Here is a 24,528-nt window from a genome sequence, read left to right as displayed (position 1 = left end):
TTCGAACCCACTACCAGCAGGTGCTTTAACATTGAGTGGTTGTCACCCCTCATCTCCCTCGCCAAGTTTCGGGCGTACACGTAAAAATGACCCAGCTACGCCACTGGTCAGTTTACCGTCTTAATTCTTGCTAAAACGTAGCTAATCGGACAAGGCATTCGGAAATTAAAAAAGAGAATTTTGTTTTTGATGTCAATAATGACAATTGTTTACTTGTTTTTTTATATTTATTTTTAGAAAGTCTTCTAAGATCTACGAAATAATGGATAAGCACATGAATTCGTACTAACACGCTTCACCACATGTCCCCTATGACACCCCTGTTTAAAACTGATTTTTCCCCCTATGGTGTGTTGCTCATAATTTGATTAGAAACTAGTTGCGCATGCTCACAAAAAGAAATTGAGGTTTGCGACAGGATAATGAAAAGATAAATGTCGAACTGATAAGTTTCCGTTGTCGCATTAATTGATTATTAATGCAATAAATTATAGAAATTTAAGTATTGAAGAACACAAGTTAAATATTTACCAATTGATATGTAAAATCTATATATTTCTCACAAAATCTAAAAGTTCTTAAAAAAATTGTATGGTCACATGGTTCCTTAAACACACGCGGTCTATACCACGTGACTCTTGCACAAAAACGAACAGACAATGGCGGATGCAAGTCGTAAGAAAACACTCTTTTTACCCTTAAATTATTGTTTTAGCTCAAGAAATGCTTTGTAAAGTCATCCCTGTGTCCTATATTTATGTTGTTAGACGATGATAGATATAATTGTATTGGGCGATACCAGTATTTAGCTCAAATCATGGTAAATTGCCGTAACAAGTCAACATTTCGCACAAAAATGCCGGCATCGCACCGGGCGTTAATGAAGCCAATTGAAACACAATGTTATGTTAAGACGCAGCACTTACAAATTAATTAACTTGCATTATGAAAAAGATGATGCATTGATGGACCTCAATCGAGATGTTAAACTAGAAAGCCGGTCTAAATGTATTATAAAATCAATTGAAAAGTTTCCTGAAATTAAAAAAAAATGTAAGGAAAAAAAACGAGCTGACATTAAGTCTTAGTCCGAGATTACTCTGACGTCCAACGGCTGTTTTGCTGGGGCCATGGGACGTCAGAGCTTGTCCCATATCAAAAAGTGGATATTTGCCCACCCAAAATAAATGCGCTGCTTGTCACGTCTGGTGCCGACTAATGGCCTTGGAATTATATAAATCAGGCATCAATCTGTTCATTTTTCATTTATATCTTCATTTATGTAAGTTTCACCTACCTGCCAACCTTTATTTTCTCATAATTATAGTTTTCAGTGACCCATTGATTTCCTCATTTTGCCTTTCATTTTCAAAGATTATCACATGACCACGTGAAAACAGTGATGATTTATGCAAATGACCATAATGTAACACTTCGTTCATTTACGATGCAAGTTATCTAAATGTCCGAGAGCTTCCGACTGTAACATGGTCGGAACTAAATGCTTAATACCGATCTCCTGTAAAGGAGGTGAAGAATCATGGCTGGTTACTAAATGTTAAACATCTATTTCCTTTAAAGGAGGTTAAAAAATATAAATATTTGCATATTTTGAGTCTTGAGGCCACGAACTCTTAGTAACTTGACGTCCATTTGATATTAGTCTGGAATTATTCAACTAGAAAATCCTTGTTGGTGTGAGGTGTTTCAATATCTTTAATATCGCACTTCTGATTAGTTGAATTTCATTACCAGCATGGATGATGGGGTTGAATAAAATAAAATAATAATGAATAAAGTCCAACTAGAACTAGTATTAAATCGTGCTTATAAGTTATGGTTAAGTTAAGTTGAAGGTAATATTGTCCATATCTGACTATCAAAAGTCAGTCATTGGCTCAGTTTAAATTTAAAATTGTTCAAATTAATAACAAGCAAAAATGATGGGGCACTGTGATAAGTGTCCAAATTTGAAAATAAAGGGTGGCAGATAGACGATTCGAAACTTGCATAAATTAAGTGATAAATGAATATTCAATAATGAACAAATTGAGACCAGAATCTAGGAAGCAGTGCATGTATTTTGAACAGGGTAACATCAACTTTTTGACATTGGACAAGCTCAGACATACCACGGCCCCAGCTTTGGATGTCAGAGAATAGTCTTGGTGACATCAAGAAATTATTGTAATGTTTAGTAACACATTTTTTTCACACCAAACCAAACAATGCTTTTTATACGACCGCAAATTTTGAAAAAATTTTCGTCGTATATTGCTATCACGTTGGCGTCGGCGTCGTCGTCGTCGTCGTCGTCCGGCGTCCGAATACTTTTAGTTTTCGCACTCTAACTTTAGTAAAAGTGAATGGAAATCTATGAAATTTTAACACAAGGTTTATGACCACAAAAGGAAGGTTGGTATTGATTTTGGGAGTTTTGGTCCCAACATTTTAGGAATTAGGGGCCAAAAAGGGCCCAAATAAGCATTTTCTTGGTTTTCGTACTATAACTTTAGTTTAAGTTAATAGAAATCTATGAAATTTTGACACAAGGTTTATGACCACAAAAGAACGGTTGGGATTGATTTTGGGAGTTTTGGTCTCAACAGTTTAGGAATTAGGGGCCAAAAAAGGGCCCAAATAAGCATTATTCTTGGTTTTCGCACAATAACATTAGTTTAAGTAAATAGAAATCAATGAAATTTAAACACAATGTTAATGACTACAAAAGGAAGGTTGGTATTGATTTTGGGAGTTTAGGTCCCAACAGTTTAGGAATTAGGGGCCAAAAAGGGACCCAAATAAGCATTTTTCTTGGTTTTCGCACCATATCGTTAGTATAAGTAAATAGAAATCTATGAAATTTAAACACAAGGTTTATGACCATAAAAGAAAGGTTGGGTTTGATTTTGGGAGTTTTGGTCCCAACATAATAAGGGGCCCAAAGGGTCCAAAATTAAACTTTTGTTTGATTTCATCAAAATTGAATAATTGGGGTTCTTTGATATGCTGAATCTAACTGTCATGACTGTGTATGTAGATTCTTAACTTTTGGTCCCGTTTTCAAATTGGTCTACATTAAGGTCCAAAGGGTCCAAAATTAAACTTAGTTTGATTTTGACAAAAAATGAATCAGTTAGGTTCTTTGATATGCTGAATCTAAAAATGTACTTAGATTCTTGATTATTGGCCCAGTTTTCAAGTTGGTCCAAATCGGGGTCCAAAATTAAACTTTGTTTGATTTCATCAAAAATTGAATAAATGGGGTTCTTTGATATACCAAATCTAACTGTGTATGTAGATTCTTCATTTTTGGTCCTGTTTTCAAATTGGTCTACACTAAAGTCCAAAGGGTCCAAAATTAAACTTAGTCTGATTTTAACAAAAATTGAAATCTTGAAGTTCTTTGATATGCTGAATTCAAAAATGTACTTAGATTTTTTATTATGGGCCCAGTTTTCAAGTTGGTCCAAATCAGGATCTAAAATTATTATATTAAGTATTGTGCAATAGCAAGTCTTTTCAATTGCACAGTATTGCGCAATGGCAAGAAATATCTAATTGCACAATATTGTGAAATATCAAAAAAAAAATTAATTAGAGTTATCTTTCTTTGTCCAGAATAGTAAGCAAGAAATATCTAATTGCAAAATATTGTGCAATAGCAAGATTTTTTTTTAATTGGAGTTATCTTTCTTTGTCCAGAATCAACTTAAATCTTTGTTATATACAATATACAATGTATATTCACTTTTTACTACCACTGATAAATTAAAATAATCTTTACCATTCAGTGATAACAAGCAGTTTTTTTACATCTTAATATTTTATGATGTATTTAAATGAGTAGTTATTGTTGCAAACTCTATTAGAAATTTTAATTGAGATTAGTTTTGGAATAAGGGAAAGGGGGATGTGATTAAAAAAATTGGGTTCAATTTTTCTCATTTGAAATTTCATAAATAAAAAAGAAAATTTCTTCAAACATTTTTTTGAGAGGATTAATATTCAACAGCATAGTGAATTGCTCTAAGAGAAACAAAAATTTTAAGTTCATTAGAACACATTCATTCTGTGTCAGAAACCTATGCTGTGTCAACTATTTAATCACAATCCAAATTTAGAGCTGAATCCAGCTTGAATGTTGTGTCCATACTTGCCCTAACCGTTCAGGGTTCAACCTCTGCGGTCGTATAAAGCTACGCCCTGCGGAGCATCTGGTTCAGTCATGAAATGAATAAACAAGTTCAGTTAGAAATAAGGCATTCAGACCATTATATTCCTCTGAGAGTATACCATCATTTCGCAAAAAGAAATGTTACAATCACAGCATTAAAAAAGCTGAATTTGGGGTTCACAATCTTGCGTTGTTTTGATCGGTTGCCCACAGATTACACTGGGTCAGTGGGAGTATTACATGTAGATGGATCATATATGCTGATTGACCCTGGGTCAAGCATGGTCTTTCACAAAAAAAGGAAAAAATCTAACTTCCACACTTTTAAAGTCTACAGAACAATGCCATACCAAGGAAGTTAACTAAGTTGAGAAAAAATGTTGATATTTAGGGTTATATGTTGCATTTGACATTGAAGATTTAAAAAAACATGTCTACATTTGGCTTGTAGTAAAGTCAGAGAAAGTTATGATTTTGTATTCATTTAAATATATGTATATATGTATTTATTTCTATTTGCAGAATATAATTATTCAGCTGGAGGGGCACCAAAGTAAGTTTTGCTTAACATCAATTTCAATGTGTTTAGTATCCATTGCAATAGCAATTTTCTCTTTGAGAATTTGCAATGGCAACATTTGTTTCATTTTTATACGACCGCAAAATTTGAAAAAAATTTCGTCGTATATTGCTATCACGTTGGCGTCGTTGTCGTCCGAATACTTTTAGTTTTCGCACTCTAACTTTAGTAAAAGTGAATGGAAATCTATGAAATTTTAACACAAGGTTTATGACCACAAAAGGAAGGTTGGTATTGATTTTGGGAGTTTTGGTCCCAACATTTTAGGAATTAGGGGCCAAAAAGGGCCCAAATAAGCATTTTCTTGGTTTTCGCACTATAACTTTAGTTTAAGTTAATAGAAATCTATGAAATTTTGACAAGGTTTATGACCACAAAAGAACGGTTGGGATTGATTTTGGGAGTTTTGGTTTCAACAGTTTAGGAATTAGGGGCCAAAAAAGGGCCCAAATAAGCATTATTCTTGGTTTTCGCACAATAACTTTAGTTTAAGTAAATAGAAATCAATGAAATTTAAACACAATGTTAAGGACTACAAAAGGAAGGTTGGTATTGATTTTGGGAGTTTAGGTCCCAACAGTTTAGGAATTGGGGGCCAAAAAGGGACCCAAATAAGCATTTTTCTTGGTTTTCGCACCATAACATTAGTATAAGTAAATAGAAATCTATGAAATTTAAACACAAGGTTTATGACCATAAAAGGAAGGTTGGTATTGATTTTGGGAGTTTTGGTTCCAACAGAATAAGGGGCCCAAAGGGTCCAAAATTAAACTTTGTTTGATTTCATCAAAATTGAATAATTGGGGTTCTTTGATATGCCGAATCTAACTGTCATGACTGTGTATGTAGATTCTTAACTTTTGGTCCCGTTTTCAAATTGGTCTACATTAAGGTCCAAAGGGTCCAAAATTAAACTTAGTTTGATTTTGACAAAAAATGAATCAGTTAGGTTGTTTGATATGCTGAATCTAAAAATGTACTTAGATTCTTGATTATTGGCCCAGTTTTCAAGTTGGTCCAAATCGGGGTCCAAAATTAAACTTTGTTTGATTTCATCAAAAATTGAATAAATGGGGTTCTTTGATATACCAAATCTTGTGTATGTAGATTCTTCATTTTTTTTCCTGTTTTCAAATTGGTCTACACTTAAGTCCAAAGGGTCCAAAATAAAACTTAGTCTGATTTTAACAAAAATTGAAATCTTGGGGTTCTTTGATATGCTGAATCCAAAAATGTACTTAGATTTTTTATTATGGGCCCAGTTTTCAAGTTGGTCCAAATCAGGATCTAAAATTATTATATTAAGTATTGTGCAATAGCAAGTCTTTTCAATTGCACAGTATTGCGCAATGGCAAGAAATATCTAATTGCACAATATTGTGAAATAGCAATTTTTTTTTTAATTAGAGTTATCTTTCTTTGTCCAGAATAGTAAGCAAGAAATATCTAATTGCAAAATATTGTGCAATAGCAAGATTTTTTTTTAATTAGAGTTATCTTTCTTTGTCCAGAATCAACTTTAATCTTTGTTATATACAATATACAATGTATATTCACTTTTTACTACCAACTGATAAATTAAAATAATCTTTACCATTCAGTGATAACAAGCAGTTTTTTTACATCTTAATATTTTATGATGTATTTAAATGAGTAGTTATTGTTGCAAACTCCATTAGAAATTTTAATTGAGATTAGTTTTGGAATAAGGGAAAGGGGGATGTGATTAAAAAAATTGGGTTCAATTTTTCTCATTTGAAATTTCATAAATAAAAAAGAAAATTTCTTCAAACATTTTTTTGAGAGGATTAATATTCAACAGCATAGTGAATTGCTCTAAGAGAAAACAAAAATTTTAAGTTCATTAGAACACATTCATTCTGTGTCAGAAACCTATGCTGTGTCAACTATTTAATCACAATCCAAATTTAGAGCTGAATCCAGCTTGAATGTTGTGTCCATACTTGCCCCAACCGTTCAGGGTTCAACCTCTGCGGTCGTATAAAGCTACGCCCTGCGGAGCATCTGGTTTGCAATGCATTAATACTTAATGTAGAAAAGGGGTTTAGGGTGGTCACCAAATATTTAAAGATGGCTGTGTATAGGAACAAAACATCTATTCTGAATTGTGTATACAATCTTCTTGTCAAAAACATTTTACAATAGTTAAGATTTTGTTTTGTTTTACAGCTACAACTATGGTAGTTATGGAGCAACAGCAGCTGACTCAACAGCTACATACCAACAGTATGGTCAGACACAACAACCACCAACACAACCGGTATGTAAATGTTTTGTGATTAGAAACATGGCCAGAGTTCTTGAAAAGTTGTAGTCCTAAAGAGTTGACCACCAATTTTCAAAGGACCAACACAATGTACAATAGAAATAATAGTGAGGACTACCAGGGGAAAAAAGATTTCAAGAACTCTGCATCATGGCAATGAACATCAGAAAAGACTGGTATTGCATAATTCTCAAATCTATTTTAGTCCAGTGATTATATTAAGACGAGCAAACTCAGCAAGGCCTACTTTGATTCGTCCAATTCGGGTTGACTAGAGATAAAATATCAGTGTCAGATTATGCGCATGCCAGCAACCTTTCCGAATCGAAGTAAAAACTCTTCCATCGAGTTGACTATCACAAGAAAAGTTAATTATTTTTGTGTACTGAACCGGAGGTTCGGTTGTCATTCAATAGATTCAACAAACTCTACCTACCCGAGCTTGACGAATAGAAGTAGGCCCAAGCTTTAAATAAAAAATATTGCAAAAAAAAACCCACTTTAATTTTTAAAAATAATAGACTAATTGAACAGTTTTTCTGAAACTGGAAAAAGTCACAATTTCCAAACATGTGTTTTTTTTAATTGTAGTGTTGCTCTTCCAATCATACATTGTACACTTCTAGACGTCCAAAAAAGCTGCTGCATCAGAAAACCAATATTCAGACCTTTTTCTTATGTGTCAGAAAGTTCGAATAAAATTTTACTTGCATGGGGCATGTGACTGGTGACTAACAGTGGAAACTGTAACTTTATGACCCTTTTGTTGTACATTTCAGGCTGGCTACCAGCAGCCTGCAGGTTACACAGGTTATGATGCTAGTGCTTATGGACAGACAGCACAACCAGCAGCTACTCAGGCAGCTGGTTATGGACAGGCAGCTACTTACGGACAAACAACTGGTAAATATTCACCATCTTGGCTTGTGCTTGTCTCCTTTTAATTAGATTTTCACCGCTAAATCTGTTCTCTCTTTAAGGGTTGCAATATGTCTCCTTTTATTAATTGCTATAGCATTATTGTTTGCTTTCTGTGATATTTTTTTGTGGTTAATATAGAACAAGCAACAAAAGTGTCTAAAAATTCATGAGTCAAATTGCAATCTTCATATAATTAACTTTATTAACATACAATACATTCCTATAAACTATCACTACCTTCTTTCCAAATCTTGATGCTTTTTTCTGTAACTACATGTATATTTCTGCTGTTTTTGCCTTCCAATTTTGTTGTATTTTTGCTTTTTTTTAAACCTTAATATATAAAAGATGGTGAATTGTTTAAATTGGAAAATATTCTTTTTTGATTTCTGCACATTTGTTTTTGACTTACCTTTTGTACAGATCTAGTAACAGTCATATTACAAAACTAATTTTGTCTTCACACTAAAGTATTTGTTTTTTTGAAAATACATTTTCATAGGAAACTTGACATCCATTTCGTAAAGTTCTAGGTGACTGTTCTTATTTTCTTAAGCTCTTCCAATCTTACTAAACAAAAGTAAATTCACTGTTCAATATAATCTGAGCTTCTTAAATTTTAATTTTTGCATTAAACAAAATATATCATTAGCATAGATCAAAGTTCAATTTTCAAAATAATTCTGAATTTTATTTGCAACAAGGATATCTGACTTTGTTTGTTTCTTTAAACATAATATTGGTTATTTTTAGTGCTGAAGTTTTTTCTTTAATATATATATTGTAGTAGAAATTGTATGACCACAAAGCTAGAACTGATATCCTATGAAATGTATTTTTGTAAGCATCATATACATAACTTTTCAGAAAGTCATCCTAACTTGTAGCTGAGGTAACCTACATGTACACAATAGGTAAACAACAATGTTAGAAATAAAAATGACTGGGTATTCATTAATGTTTTAGCTCAAGCATCACAAGGAGGTGGTCAGGCTTATGGAGTTGCAGGGTATGGACAACAACAGTATGCAACCACAGGTAATAAAAAGCTATTATGTGAAAAGCAGGAGTTAACTGACTGGTAAAAACCAAACATGGTGGACATGTAGTGTATGTTGTGTAAAACCAAACATGGTGGACATTGTATTGTATTGTGTGTTGTGTTTAGTAATTAAAGTTATACAAGAGTCGACATTATTTTGTTATCCCTGATCATTGAGATAGAAAATTGATAATTAGAAATCTTTCTATTGTGAATATGTGATATCCAAATATACTCAATCTAGCCTCTTCCTTATTTTCAGGAGGAAATGATGTCTATTTTCATGGTCATATTAAAAACAACAAATGTCGAACCTTGCATAAAACAAATTTATTGTGCACTTGAATGTTTATAATATAATTGAGAAATAAAAAACGTTTGTTGACATGGACATTTGATATTGTGATTTTGTTATGTATGTATCTTGTACGTTGTAGATCAATCTGCATACGGAGTAACACAGCCACAAGATGGTGCTGCACAGTATGGTCAGCAAGGTAATAACATTGATAAATTGATACTTTACCAGGTATTTAAATCAGATATAAAATCTATTTCTTTGAATCAAGTATGGCTTAGTACTTTTATAGAATGAATTTCAACAAAAGGTTATAAATAATATATCTGAGAGCTGTGTAGTTATCTTTGTTATGTATTTTATATGTGAGACCACAATAATCATGTATATATATGTCAACTACACAATTAAGTCAAATGTATTGTTGTTGCCCTAGTTCCTCTGGAGGAAGGTTAGTCACACTGTGAACCAAAGCTAAAATATCAAATCTTGTTTCAGGGTACCAACAAAATACCTCATCATATGGCTCTTCAGGAGGTTACGGTGGACAGGCTACCACTACCACTGGCTATGAACAACAGTCTGGTGGTTACGGGGGCCAGACTGGTGGCTACAGTGGTGGTAGTGGAGGAGGTGGCAGTGGTGGTGACTACGGGTCACAAGGAGGTGGTAGCTCTTACGGCAGTGGGGGAGGATCAGGTGGATACGGGGGTTCTGGTGGATCCTACGGAAGTGGTGGGGGAGGAGGGGGTTACGGTGGAGGCAGAGGTAGGTCTTGTCATTATACAGATCATTCTTGGTAGACAACAAAATTACAGCTTCCATCTTACAAGTAGCTGCAAATAAATATTTTTTTCACAGAAAAATCCACTTTGATCAATAATGAGACTGAATATATAAAATCTTTAAAAAGTAACTCGTTTAATGAAGATTTAGGTAAAATAATTAAGAATCTTTCATCTGGCATATAAAATTTGCTGAAATATTGAAACATGTTAATAGTTTCAAATAATCTCTGTTCTGTTATTGATTATCATTGTTTTGAACCACTATCTTGCACAAATTTTGTTCTTTTTGTAATACTTTTTTGTGTTGACAAGCGTGAGATGAGATTTATGTTTTGGACTTATTTTTACAGGAAGAGGAGGCGGTGGAGGTGGTGGCCGAGATGGCGGAGGAGGAGGAGGATACGGAGGTGGAGGGTAGGTTTCTTATATTATCATTAAGATCAACAACAACAAAACTATTCGGGGGAAAATACAAAATTCTGAGTCCTATGAGCTTGATGAGGTATGCAGTACAGCTACTATTGGTTTTAAACAATAGAAAAATAAGGAGTAGAATGTTACTAATATGTAACTTGCATTAAAAAAAATATTAGTATAATACTTTCCACACTTGTGTGATTATTGGTTGAAGAATTGGTTACTATAGCGATAGTTATATTATTAAGTTAGGGGTGAACAATCCATATATTTATAAAGGTAATTCCTTTATATGGTAACTTAGTTTAAAAAGCCACCCTGGGTAATAGTATCTGATAGTGATAATTGGTTGAATTGGTTAGAAACATAGCAAGTACAAATTAGAATTCGGGTATAAAATTATGATTTACAAAGGTTGTTCTGTGATACATCTTGAAACATCACAAGGGTTAAATTATCAGGTTATTGCACACATACACATATATATGTATAAAATAATTTATAAACATGCTATAACTCTGCCATTTCCTAAGATTTTTTCAACAGGTTTACCATAGAAGGTTGTATAAACGGTGTACTTTGTTGCAAAATGCATAGAATGTAGGGGGTATCAAATTAGTATTGTGAATGAAATTAGAAGGACTCGCTGGAGCTAACAAGTAACAAAACTTTATTCTGATCATTGTCCTGGTGTTCAGGTTTTTTTTTTACATCTCAATGTTCTATTCGTACTCAAAATATTATAATATGCATCAATTTACTATATAAAAAAACTATGGGTTTATTTTCAGAGGAAATAACCAATGTTTATAGAAGAAAAAGGTTTAGTTGACTCTGGAATTTTGTAAATGTATAATTTTTATTGAAAAGTAGCAGTCACTGAAAAAGATTACGTGTTCTCTCTCAAAACCCACTTTAAATTTTTTCATTTTCTTTCCAATTTTATTGGTAGTTTTATGTCTGAACCTGTAATGAATTCTTGAATTTCTAAATCAGTCAATTACGGGTCAATCAGCTATCCTCTGTAAAATCAAAGTCAAAGCCAGTTTCATAAATGAAATTCTTAAAAACCACCCTTTAAAGCAGAAATAAACATATTCTGTAAGATCTTGAAAAACATGAAATTGTCTATTTAATTGGTACAAATGTATAAAGCTGAGATTAAATGTTATATATTTATATAAAGGTTATTAAGAGGTGTAGTTAGCATTTCCAGCGAGTCCATTCAGGTGTAAAAATAACAAAAAATTCCAGGTTATATAAAAGTGGCTCTGGTACATACGAATTAAATAAAACTACAAAGTGTCAGTTTGATAATAGTGTTGGTGGTAATATTGGTGTTATTTAAAGTCTTTTAATTAGGGGAATTCCATATAAACTGACTCCTACCAAAACATTTGGAAATTAGGAGCAATAGATTAAGAAAATTGAAAAGAGGGTTTTTACTATGAAAGTGACCCTGAAATTAGGAGGCCACTTAAATTTTACCTCAGAAATAAAAAAAAAACTTTCAAACTTTTAATATACAATTGAATTGTTTAACATGTTTAAAATAATCCACAGCACTTGTTGGGTTAATCTCCATTGTAGAACAGTATTTGTGGAATTTGTTTTTCTTGGGGTACATTATGTAGGCATGTTTCTTTTTTATGCATGCAGATATTCTTTTGAATAGAATATCGTCTTGTGAATAAAGGGTCATTTAGGAAGATGCCAAACTAAGCCTCTCATTAATGCTTTTGGAAAATGTGCAGGGACACGCATATCAGATAAAAACTAACAGTAACAGGGTTTTTGTCAGGTTTGGAGAAAGTCATTTATTTTGTTTATGTTGGTAAAATCATCGATTAACCTTTTGATTGTTCCTTTTGTAGGTCTTAAAGAATTTTATTTTCTTTTAAATTGATAAATTATTTTTTTCCTGATTTGTAAACTAAATTGGGTTAAAATGAAAAGAGATTACATATCTAAGAATTGAAGGTTTAACTATTGTGCAGGTTTTTTTTTTTAAAGGTTTCACACCTTGATCATTAGATAGGTCAGAGAATGAGTTGAAAGAAAAAGACTTGAGATATAAAGTCTTAGGGCTATTCCAGAACAAAATGTATGGGGGGGTTGGAAGGCAGTTTTTGTCAGCACCCGCCACCCAGACAATTGTAATTGAGAATTATAGTGTGAAAAGTTGCTCTGATACCCATCACCCATGTATTATTAATATAATGTGCCTTCCAACCCCCCCATACATTTTTTTCTGGAATAGCCCTTAGTTGATACCATATAATGTGTATAAATCATTGGAGAATAATGACAGTTATCTGAAAAATACTAAAGGTGGTTACGTAAAATATACAATCTTTTATGTTAAGTACAACATAAAAGGGTTCGTTAAATATTATAAAAGTAATAAATTATATCATAATACATTATTTCCCCTATACCAGAGCCACTGAAAAGGGTATGAACAAGAATATTATTTTAAAGTGTATGGAGGTTAATTATTTCAGATAAACATGAAAATGAAGTTGACACAAATAATAAAAAGGTCATATTTTGAGAAATAATAAAAAAGTCATATTTGGACTAAAAATAGAATAGTCATATTTGGAGTCTGAAAATAGATAGGTTGGGAGTGTTTTGCAACAGTCTACATTTAGTATTTAGCATCAAAACCAAAAGAAGACCTTGTTTGGATCTACAAGGATATGGCAGTATCATCCGTCCACATCTTGTGGGCGTGATCGATACTGACCCCATCAATATATTTCAGTGGTAGTCGTGGAGGGTACAGCAGAGGTTTTGGTGGTGGTAAGTTCAAAGGTCAAGCTTTTGTCACTGACCATTATTCCAAGTTTTCTCTTAGTGTTGCAATTACATGCAACTATCTTAAAAGAAATGGATGCTGCATTTGCATTGCTTCATCTGTTTACTTGATAATTAATGTAGTTTTGTTGGATATGTTAATATTTATTGGGCAGGGGAAGTAACTGAGTGAATACACTGGTTAAATAGAAAGGGGTTTATCTTTATCTAATTGAGAAATAAAAATTGAGTAAAATTTTCTGATTTCATTTTAAAAAAGCTAAGTTTATTCACTCAATATTTTATACATAGTGTATTTATGTTGTTTATACTTAATTTTGTGAAAGAGAGATTTATGTACCAACATTCAAAACTTCGAAAGATTTCACTGCCATAAAAAGAAACAAACCACTTTTATATTATAAATTGAAATAAACTGCTTATGGCTATGTTAAATTATACAAATTTGAATTTTGGTACTATAAATGATGGATGAAGAAGTAGAGTAATGAAGGTTGGAAGATGGAATATAAAGCTTCTTGTGTCAAAACAACGTTGGAAAATTCTGGAGTAATGTGGACCTGCCTGCTACAATTTAAAGTGATTCTAGACATTAAAGTACTAGAGGAATCAAGTGATGAAAATCATCAATAGATTGAAATAGACTACAGAAGTTTATTCAGAGGAGGATAAAGTGATGACTGACATTTAAACAATTACAGATACAAAATGTGATGAACTGACTACAATAATGTACATTCTATAACTGGAGAACAATTTAAGATTATATGAAAGATGATTAGCATTCCTTTGAATTTAGTGGAATATTAATCATGAGTACAAATTAGAAGTACTGGTATAATGAGGTCTTGAAGTGATAATTATCACAAAGCTATGCAAAAAATAGGAATAGAAAAGATAGTGCAAGTTATTATTGATGAATCATGATAAAAATATATGAATCAGGGAAAATTGATGTGTTGATAATGTTCTTGTCAAAAGGTTGATATAGACAAGTGCAGTTATAAAATAATATGGGATATAGATATCAAGATTGAAGTTGTTAAGACAAATGTTACTACTAAGAAAAATCATAAAGTGTGGCCTGTTGAAGCCAGTAGAAATTTAGAAATATCACTTACAGAGCGCAACATTGAAACAAATATCAGCTCTGTGAAAATAAGATGGGCGTCTATATATATATGATATAAAGTGTTGTCAATGTAAATGTAGATATAAAAGGACTATATCAGTTGGTGATACCATCGACTGTCATAAAACACATAGTTCTTACTCGAGAAGTGTCATGGGAAAAAAATAAGAAATGATAAAATATGGTATGAGTAATATGTGTCAGGAAATATTAAATCTCTCCGCAATCTATAGTACAATCTGGATATATATGTCGGCCCTACAATATGAACAGGGAAAATGTGTATGAGGTTAAACCTGGTATTAATTAAACATAAAGCGATAGGAAAATGGCAGATTTAATAATAAATGGTCAAAACTCCATCCTAAACAGGTTTGATATATAAACGAGCGAACAGGTTTGATATAACTTTGAATGAAATAAATCCACCTAAAAAAGTGTGGAAGATGGTTAAGTATTGGTGTGACCGTTGAGTACTAATGTGTTCTTAAGTTATTGGCTCCTGTTGTACATGAAATCCATATAAAAACATGTGTATTATCTATATATTATTATAAATAAGTTAACATGAAAAAGTACTTAATTTGTTATTCTATTTTACCTTGCTTTCTGATTGAAAAAAATCATTAGTTTTACAATATAAGGGTCAGACTTTTCATCTGACAAATTAATTGGAATTACTATTAAGTTGCTATATATATATATATATATATATAAGTACTTTTTTACATAACAATGAACATACCAAAATTAAACTTCTTTTTCAATTAAAAACTAGCTGTAAAAAATGCAATTACTGATCCATTATTATACTAATGCTGTGGATTCTTTTATTTTCGTTGGTACCAATTCTCATGGTTAAAAAGAGCCTACAAGTTTGTGGATATTTTATTTCTTTGTTTTCAGAAGGTTAATATCAAACCTACAGAGAATTGTTAATCATTGAACATATAATTTCCTGGTTCACCTCTACCCGCGAAATCTACGAAAATTGGCATCCAATGAATAATAAAAAAACCCACAGTACTTAGCAATTTTTATGTTACAAATTATATATATTATTAATAAACTGTTTTTATTTGACAAAAGTGTGATGGTGTAGAAACTCAGTGCTAGTATAGTATGGATCATTAATAGATAACTTCCGTGTTTATAGAATTTACTTAACTAATGAGACTTGTAGAGGGTTGTTTAGATATGTGGATACCCTGTAACTCACCTCCATAGTGTAAAGCTAATCTGGTATTCCCAGGATAATTAGTTCTGATTTCATATTGTTCAATGAAAATAAAACCAGTATTAGATTGGGTATTTTTTGTACCAACAAAACCTATTTGTTACATGTACTTTCAGTATTGTCTTCAAATTTCTTAACCTTGAAAAATTAAACATTTCTAGTGAGTTACAGGGATTCAGCCTCTTGTAATGTTTCTATATTAAAATCGTACATTTACAAATGTATACCATGTTTTCACCAAACTTTCAAAAAGACCTTCAAGTTGACGACCAGTTGCTACATATACATACATAAAACATTTTTGTTGAGTTATGTATCTTGTACATGAAAGGTTGTTATGTATCATAGTAACGATAATTCCAGATAGAACTTTTGTGTTATCACTTGATGAATGTTGTCAATATTTTTGGTAGATTTTATTTGGTATGTTCAATCTTGCTAACAAATGTATGTACAAAATCAATCTGATAAAAATACAGGTCATGTGTCCAGGCTTTGCTTTCAAGAATCTGACGAGGCTTAATTGTACAGTGTGTTTAACAGACCTTTCCTGATTCTGAGTTATGTTAAAATTGCCGACACATTTAAAAATGTTGATGTAGGAGTATTGATTGGCTGCTGTTGCAATAATAAGAACAAAAAATTAAAATAGTGTTGTCAGGTTCTTGTTATCAAAGCTTGGACACAGGATTTGTATTACAATCATATTGGTACCAATTACCAATCTTAATATGCAAGACACACTTGAAGACACACTTGTTAGTTTCAATTTAGAAATAATTTTTTTTTTAATTCTTTATATCAGAATTCCAAAATAAGTCTTTATGGACATGTTTTACTTATATGTTAAAGAGGAAGAAAAAAGTACTTGTGAATATTGCATATTGATATTGGTTTTAATGAAGTTGATTCTAAAATGCTAATCAAATCCTACCTGTTTTTCAGGAGACAGAGGTGGAGATAGAGGAGGTTAGTATATATATAAATATATATCTTACTGTAATGTTTCACATGTTTAAAAAGAAGTCTAACAGATTTTGATTGTGCAAAACGGTAAAAAGTAATATATCCATCAAATTTTCTCTTGGTTGATTTATTGGACACCTGCTTCTTGTTTGCCAATACTTTTAATTGCAAGTGTAAGTTTGCTTCTTAGGCCATATTAAACAGAATGTCTGTTTCACATCCCCGGGTCTACCCTTTGCAAACAGACCAGGAATATAATTTTTTGCCCTGGGCGCTTATTTTTGACCCGGTCAAATTTTGGCCTTGCTTTATTTGCTATTTACGCTGATTTTCAAATGCTTATTGGAAATGTTTCGCTTCTCTTTACTACATCAGCTGATAGAAAAACAACTTAACATACTAATAATTTACATTCCAGGTGCTGGTGAAATGACAGAAATGATAGATACTATCTTTGTTACTGGATTGAATGAAGCCATCACTGAAGATGCTCTTGTAAACCATTTTGGAAGTATTGGTGTCATCAAGGTACATATATATATATATACTGCTTTTGAATATACATGTATATAATAAAAAGTACATAAAGATTTAAAAAGTTTTCACCGAACTTTAACCTATGAATACAAAATTACATAGGCACTGACCACAAATCATTGAGACACCAAAAAAACAATGTCAAATCAATACATCTTTCCCCTGCCAAATATTGAAGTTCTGATATCCTAGTATCTTGAAAAAAAGAAAAACAGCACAGGAAAAAAAATATATTTAGTCCAAATTCTGTTGATTTTACACATTCTACTTGTATCAAAAAGAGATCATTTATGAAAATGTCATTTTATATTCATCAGGAACCATGCGAGTGTTGAATGTTCTAATACATCCATACATTTCTATGATTCATAACAACATAAGTTTCAAGTTGTATGGTACTTTGTATGTAACTATAAAAATTTATAATCTACTGATGGTTTTTTTTTTGGTAGATGGACAAAAGAACTGGTAAACCAAAGGTATGGATCTACAAAGATAAAATGTCTGGTAAACCAAAAGGAGAGGCAACCATCACATATGATGATTCTGCTACAGCACAGGCAGCTATCAACTGGTTCAATGGTAGGTTTCTTATAAGATTTATCCCTAATATCTTCTGATGGCACTAGAAAAACAATCTCACTGAATAGCAAAGATGTTAAGCAGATCTTTGACTTAAGAATATAGAAAAGGATTTAAAGAACAATTGTTATTGACAGTCAAGAAATAAATCCTTGATAGATGAGAGGCACTCTAATTAAATATGGGTTGTTGCATTTTAAAAAACTTGCGAGTTTACAAGAATATACTTGAAAAAAATTGGACCTCCAATGTACTCTTGAGTTAATTCTCAAACAGTCTCTGTAGAAGGTTAGGAAGGGACTTACAAAATATACCCTGTCAACTAACATACTTTAAAATTGAGATATGTTGCATACATCAAATGGTCACAACCCATGATAAAAAAAAAGAATTGTTTGGTTTCTAACCTCACATTCATTTCAATCGAATAAATAAGCGACTGGTTATGCCAAAAAAAATGTCTTGCTAAAAAGTATTTTTATTTATTCACCAAACCAATTAATAGCCTTTTCTAGAATCATATTTTGAAATGAATATTGTTCTTTTATAGAAAAAGATTTTGATGGTGGTATTATCAAGGTTGAGATAGCTAGAAGAGTACAGAAGAGCTTTGATACCAGAGGGGGAGGCCGAGGAGGTGGAGGAAGAGGTAGGAACATTTAAGATCAATAAAAGCACCGGAAGTTGTTCCCGCCCAAATATTTTATGCTGGATGTTCGGTAAAAAACGTCCTAGAATCAAAGGAAGAAATAGTTTCTATATTTCCTTCTGAAAATTCATCATTAAGGGTTGCTGAAATCTGCAGTGAAACATATATGGGAAGTCTACAAAGTAAAAACTTTTATAATTTCTGAAAACTAGTTTAGGGACATTAAATGGAAAGCATAAGGGGTAAATTGACTGACAAAGAAAGGGTTTTAGATACAGATTATACATGTTAGGGCAGATTGTAGTTTCAAAAGAAAATAAGGTCATACCAAAATTTTAGTGTCAAAGACCTGCCTTACAGGCTGATCATGTAAGATGAACCCTATTTTTTTTGCTTTCGAGAGTTAAGGGCAAGCAAGTGATACTTTATTTTAACTTGATTTTAGGGATTTTACATTTTAAATCACTTTCTTGTGGTACTCAAGTCCTGTTGTGAAATATTAAGTATAATTAGAACTCATTAATCACTTGTGGTAATTCATGTAGATGAACCCAATTTTTTCTTTCGAGAGTTGAGGCAAGCAAGTGATTATTTGTTTTAACATGATTTTAGGGGTTTTACTTCATTAATCACTTCTAGTGGTAGTTACATCCTGTTATTATTGCGTATAATTAGACCTCATGCTAGACATATGTGCATTTACAGGAGGTGGTGGCCGAGGAGGAGGCGGAGGATATGGAGGAGGAAGAGGTAAGGGTAAAGTATGACAGAAATATTGTCATTTGTTTACAGGTGTTAAAGTGATCAAAACATGTGCCTAGGGTAAAACTACTGGGATACTGTTATGTTCTTCTCATATATGTTATGATGGTATGATACTAAACCCCTAACGGGAAGGATTGTGCCTGATGTTCATATGATGAACATCATAATCTTTCAGTCAGTTTAGGCCTAAAAAAAAAAGATATGTGTTTCCGGTAACATCATTTTGAAAAATAGGGTCGGTAGGTCGGAATTCTTTTTTTTTTTTTTTTTTTTTTTTTTTTTGACATCGTAAATGAAATCCGAAAAATTATCATGGTTTTTCCAAGTCCGGATCCGTAGTTAGTTTCAAAAACCGAAAGTGTGCCATTTGCAATGTTTTTGAAGCACCTGCTGTGCAAATTTCTTGGATTTTAACCTATTTGGAATACCTTTTGACATTAATAAAATGTTTTACTGGCTTTCTATGCAAGTAGAAGCAAGAGAGAAAAAATATTATGTCATCTATCAGAAGCCTGTGTCAAAAACAGGGTCGGTTGATACAATTTTTTTTTTTTTTTTTTGAAGATCCAATAAAAAAGTTAGGGTCGGGGGCTAAAAAACAGGGTCGGTCGGGTTACCGGAAACATTGATTTTTTTTTTCTCTGCCTTAATTGAAGTCTGGAGCTGGCATGTCAGTTAACTGCTAGTAGTCTGTTGTTATTTATGTATTATTGTCATTTTGTTTATTTTCTTTGGTTACATCTTATGACATCAGACTCGGATTTCTCTTGAACTGAATTTTAATGTGCGTATTGTTATGCGTTTACTTTACTACATTGGTTAGAGGTATAGGGGGAGGGTTGAGATCTCACAAACATGTTTAACCCCACTGCATTTTTGCGCCTGTCCCAAGTCAGGAGCCTCTGGCCTTTGTTAGTCTTGTATTATTTTAATTTTAGTTTCTTGTGTACAATTTGGAAATTAGTATGGCGTTCATTATCACTGGACTAGTATATATTTGTTTAGGGGCCAGCTGAAGGACGCCTCTGGGTGCGGGAATTTCTCGCTACATTGAAGACCTGTTGGTGACCCTCTGCTGTTGTTTTTTATTTGGTCGGGTTGTTGTCTCTTTGACACATTCCCCATTTCCATTCTCAATTTTATTATTCTTCTGTGGATGGAAGAAAAATTGTATTGTAGTGAATATTGATTTGGTGGTTTTGCCGATTTGAATAAAAATTATACTTCTGATACTTTTAATTCAAGAATTTTGTTTATACTGGGAAATCCACAATAATTTGTATCTAAAGACAAATGATTAATCCTCAATTTCTACATTTGATTGTTTTATAGGATTATTTGGAAGTTGCCTTACCAGAGACGATATATTATAGGATTTTAACTTGATTACATGACATTTGCGATAATTTCATACTGTTAGATTCCTCTGATTGAATGGTGGTTATTTGGTCTACAAGTTGCATACAGGTTTTATGAAACACAGTTTTCTATATATATGCTTTAACCAAAAGTTGCTTTACAAATATGAATGGTCATGTTAAAACCTTTGATTTGTTTATATTTTAGGTGGTGGTGGTGGTGGTGGTAGTGACCGAGGAGGTGGCGGCAGTGGTGGACCTTCCAGAGATGGTGACTGGACATGTCCCAACGGGTAAGATGTTATTTATTTTTATGTCGTCCCACTGACTATCATTCTGCTCTGCTCTTAATAAAATTGTATATCACGGCTTTGTGAAATCAAAAATGTTGACCTGGACATGTCAGCGATGTTGAATAGATTGAACTGGTTTGCTGGTGAAGAAAACAAAAAACATATTGTTTCTATCATGCAAAATACACAAATAAGATACGATTATCTGGTTATCTGCATATTGATATTGTATACAATATAATCGACCCAATATAAAACCTTTTTGAACTTGGTCACTGCACTCACTCAACAAGCAGCTTCATTTTGTGACATGCAGCTGGTATTTTACTAAATCAATACGCAGACAACCTGATAATTTGTACATGCAGGAGCAGCTGTGGTCCATAAAATGCATAATGTCAGTTTATTTAAAAACAAGAAATTGTTCCCGGCAGAGAATTTTTGTGATTACATAACCAAATCTATATTGTTGGAAGTATAAGTTGAAATATTCATTTACTTACAATGATGTCAAAAGCCAAACTGGAAAATTTTATGCACAAATTGTTTCATTGAAATTAAAACTTGTTCAGTTACAAAGGCATGAGATAATGTTGAAATAATTTTGTGATTATTTTTCAGTGATTGTGGTAACAACAATTTTGCCTGGAGAGATAGTTGTAACCGATGTAACACAGCCAGACCAGAAGGAATGGGAGGTGGAGATGGTGGTAGTCGGGGACGGGGTAGAGGAGGGTTCGGTGGTGGTAGAGGGGGAGATAGAGGACGAGGAAGAGGTGGATTTGGTGGTGATAGAGGTGGCCGTGGAGGATTCGGTGGTGGCAGAGGGGGTGGTGGATATGGAGGAGATAGAGGTGGACGTGGTGGTGGAGGCAGAGGAGGCGGTGGATTTGGAGGAGGAAGAGACCGTGGAGGTGGACGAGACAGGTTAGACATTAATTTAGGCTTCAACTGCTCTATACTGGCATAGAAATGAATAATTAAAGCACATGTACAAATTTATGTATTTTGATTTGAATATTAATATACATGAAACTATTTTCTGGTTTGGTGTTATAGCATGAAAAAAGTGGGATATAAAATCTTGGAGCACACACAGAAATTTGACATTATTTAAATTTTGGAAGATTTATATTTAACAAAAATTGTCAAGAAATAATTACGAATAATAAAATTAGTATGCAGCTCAAATGTATAAAGCATATTCAAATTGCTATTAGGCCAAAAAAAATATATGTCTGTTTCCTGTTTCCCGGCCAACCCTGACTCAAACCCCCCGACCCTAGATCTTTTTATTTAAACCTGGAAAAAAATTGTATCCAGTCCAATCCAGATCTGTATCTTACTATGCCCAAACAATCAAAATGGCTGCTCCCAGCACAAATGTGCTACAATTAAGGTTTAAAAAATGTTGGCACTGGGAGGATTATTCAATTAAAGCAAGGATTTAAAGGGATTAAATCATTTTGGGGTACAGGACCCTAACCAAACATGACATTTAACCAACTGCAAATCTGACGGAGTGCAAAAATAAAAAAAAATAAAAAATCCCAACCTACCGACAACCCTGATTTATTTGCCTGGGCAGCAGGAAACCGACATATTTTTTTTTGGCCTTATCCAGAGAAAATATACACAACAAATACTTTATTATTGGTTATAAATATAAAATGCTTGTATACCCTGAATAGCTTAAATTTACTGATAAAATATTTTTATTTTTCAGACCTGGTGGTGATAGAGGTGACAGAAGACCAAAGCCATACTAAATCGTTAGACATTGACTTAGACATGACTTTTATTGTTGTCCACATTTTATCTCTTTTACTATGTTTTTTTTTTATCATCATGAAGATTTGCCAGCCATTGTCATTAAAACATCATTCAGTTATACTAAAGATATCATGAGTAAAACTTTTATATTGTATACTTGTTGAATGTTCTTTGTTCTACTACTAACACTTATGGGTGTCAGAAATGAAGAACTTGAAGGGTTTGGATTAAACATACTAGAAGACGTGCGAGTTAACACCAAATAGACAGCAACCCTAACTAGAAAGGCCTCTTCAAGGTTTATTGTGCTACTCATCACATATGTCAAAATTTGAAACCAACATTAGACATCTCATACAAATGATTACAGATATTAAATTTTTAAAGTTTAACCCCTTGCAAAGCATTGGTTATAATCGGACTGATAGATCTGCAATAGGTTGATTTATGTTGACATGAAGAACTGATTTAGCGATACCCACTAGAACAACAGATAATGTTCTCATGTAATCTGTTTTCCAAAGGAAGTATTAATATATATGAAAATGAAACGGTTTACATTGATAAATTGACATAACTCATTAAGGGTTTCCCTCCATGTCAGTGGGACATATTTCCATCCTGTTGTTTAATCATGTCAACAAATTGTGTTTCATATATACATGTATATAAATGCCAAGAAGAAGATTAGAAATGTATTAAAGCTTTTGTATATATATTTGCCATCTTTTTTATCAGCTTGTCTTGGCGACAATTCTAAATAAACATGTAATATTTGCATTACATAAACAATCTTCAATCAGCTAGTACTTATGCTAATTCATAATTTAAAAAAAAAAGCATTAATTTCTATGTTGAAACCCAGTAGGAAGACAAAAGTGCACTCAACTTTCTTCACTTTATACCATTGATGTTATGTTGGTAGTCTTAAGTATAAAGCAATACAAAAACTATCACATCAATTTATATGATCCAATAAAAATGAAGTCGAGGTCTGATAAACCAAACATGAAATACAAAGTACACCTTACAATCATTCCATACACCAAATATGCTGTGAAAATAGCTGACCTTATAGCACATCAAAGACGAGAACTAAATCTAACCAGGAAAATGAGACCAAGGTCAGATAAACCCAGCTAGACAGTTCTTTACATTCTTTAAATAAAGTTGACCTTTTGCATATTGTATGAATCTTAGAAACAAACTTCTACCTGGAAAGCTTGTTTGACCAATGATGATGTCATGGTCTGATTATAATAGTCTGACAGACACACGTTACAATCATTCCATACAGTTTACCTTTTGCAATTAGAATAAGAATCATTGTTTTCATTTACACATGTATACATGTAGCTGGATAATATTATTTTCAAAACTAATTCAACTGCACATGTACAATGTAATTTAAGTAATCTGCATAGTTACAAAATAACCAATCACGGTTAAAAGTGTATGAAAAATGTACTTAGGCCTATTGTGTTTTATTTTTATACGACTGCAAAAATTGAGTGCAATCGTATCCCAAAAACAGACCAAAAAATTAAAAAGATAACATTGAGCAATGAACTGTAAAATAAGTTCAAGTTAAACATGACATAAATCTTTAATTATTTTCAAACACCAAATATAGTTAACCTATTGGCTATTGCATATAGTATTAGAACAACCGACCAAAACCTAAACAACTTTAACCACTAAACTAAGAAAATGAGGTCAAGATCAGATGGTGCACTGCACCTTACAATTGTTCCATGCATTAAATATGGTATTCATTGCATACTGGAAAAGTAAAACAAGACCAAAACACAAAAAAACTTATCAAACCGCTGAACGATGTCTATAGAAAGAAGACCAAAGGATGACCATTTTAGTATATTCCAGTCAACCTTTTGGGTTTCTTAGC

At 32.5% G+C, this 24,528-nt stretch overlaps 1 protein-coding gene across 7 annotated transcripts; it reads left to right on the top strand.

Annotated features, from left to right (window-relative positions):
• The first annotated feature begins 586 nt into the window (after positions 1–586).
• On the top strand, positions 587–22,776 carry LOC143076719 (uncharacterized). Of its 7 annotated transcripts, none has more exons than XM_076252569.1 (17): positions 587–675; positions 4,700–4,730; positions 6,948–7,038; positions 7,824–7,947; positions 8,932–9,003; positions 9,445–9,504; positions 9,804–10,073; positions 10,444–10,507; positions 13,278–13,315; positions 16,645–16,668; positions 17,084–17,193; positions 17,655–17,784; positions 18,335–18,433; positions 19,139–19,183; positions 20,765–20,849; positions 21,471–21,776; positions 22,576–22,776. In XM_076252569.1, exons 1-17 carry the CDS (start codon positions 660–662, stop codon positions 22,616–22,618), a joined length of 1,608 nt encoding a protein of 535 aa, XP_076108684.1. In that variant the 5' UTR covers positions 587–659; the 3' UTR covers positions 22,619–22,776. The 7 variants fall into 7 exon arrangements, with proteins under 7 accessions (XP_076108684.1, XP_076108685.1, XP_076108688.1 ...); XM_076252570.1 differs by having other exon boundaries at positions 19,139–19,185; positions 20,770–20,849; XM_076252573.1 differs by lacking the exon at positions 8,932–9,003.
• The last annotated feature ends 1,752 nt before the right edge of the window (positions 22,777–24,528 follow it).

The sequence above is a fragment of the Mytilus galloprovincialis genome, chromosome 5 (genome assembly GCF_965363235.1).
Source record: "Mytilus galloprovincialis chromosome 5, xbMytGall1.hap1.1, whole genome shotgun sequence".
NCBI classification, from domain to species: Eukaryota; Metazoa; Mollusca; class Bivalvia; order Mytilida; family Mytilidae; genus Mytilus; species Mytilus galloprovincialis.
Note: the sequence above shows the minus strand (reverse complement) of the source record. Positions and strands in the feature narration are given on the sequence as shown.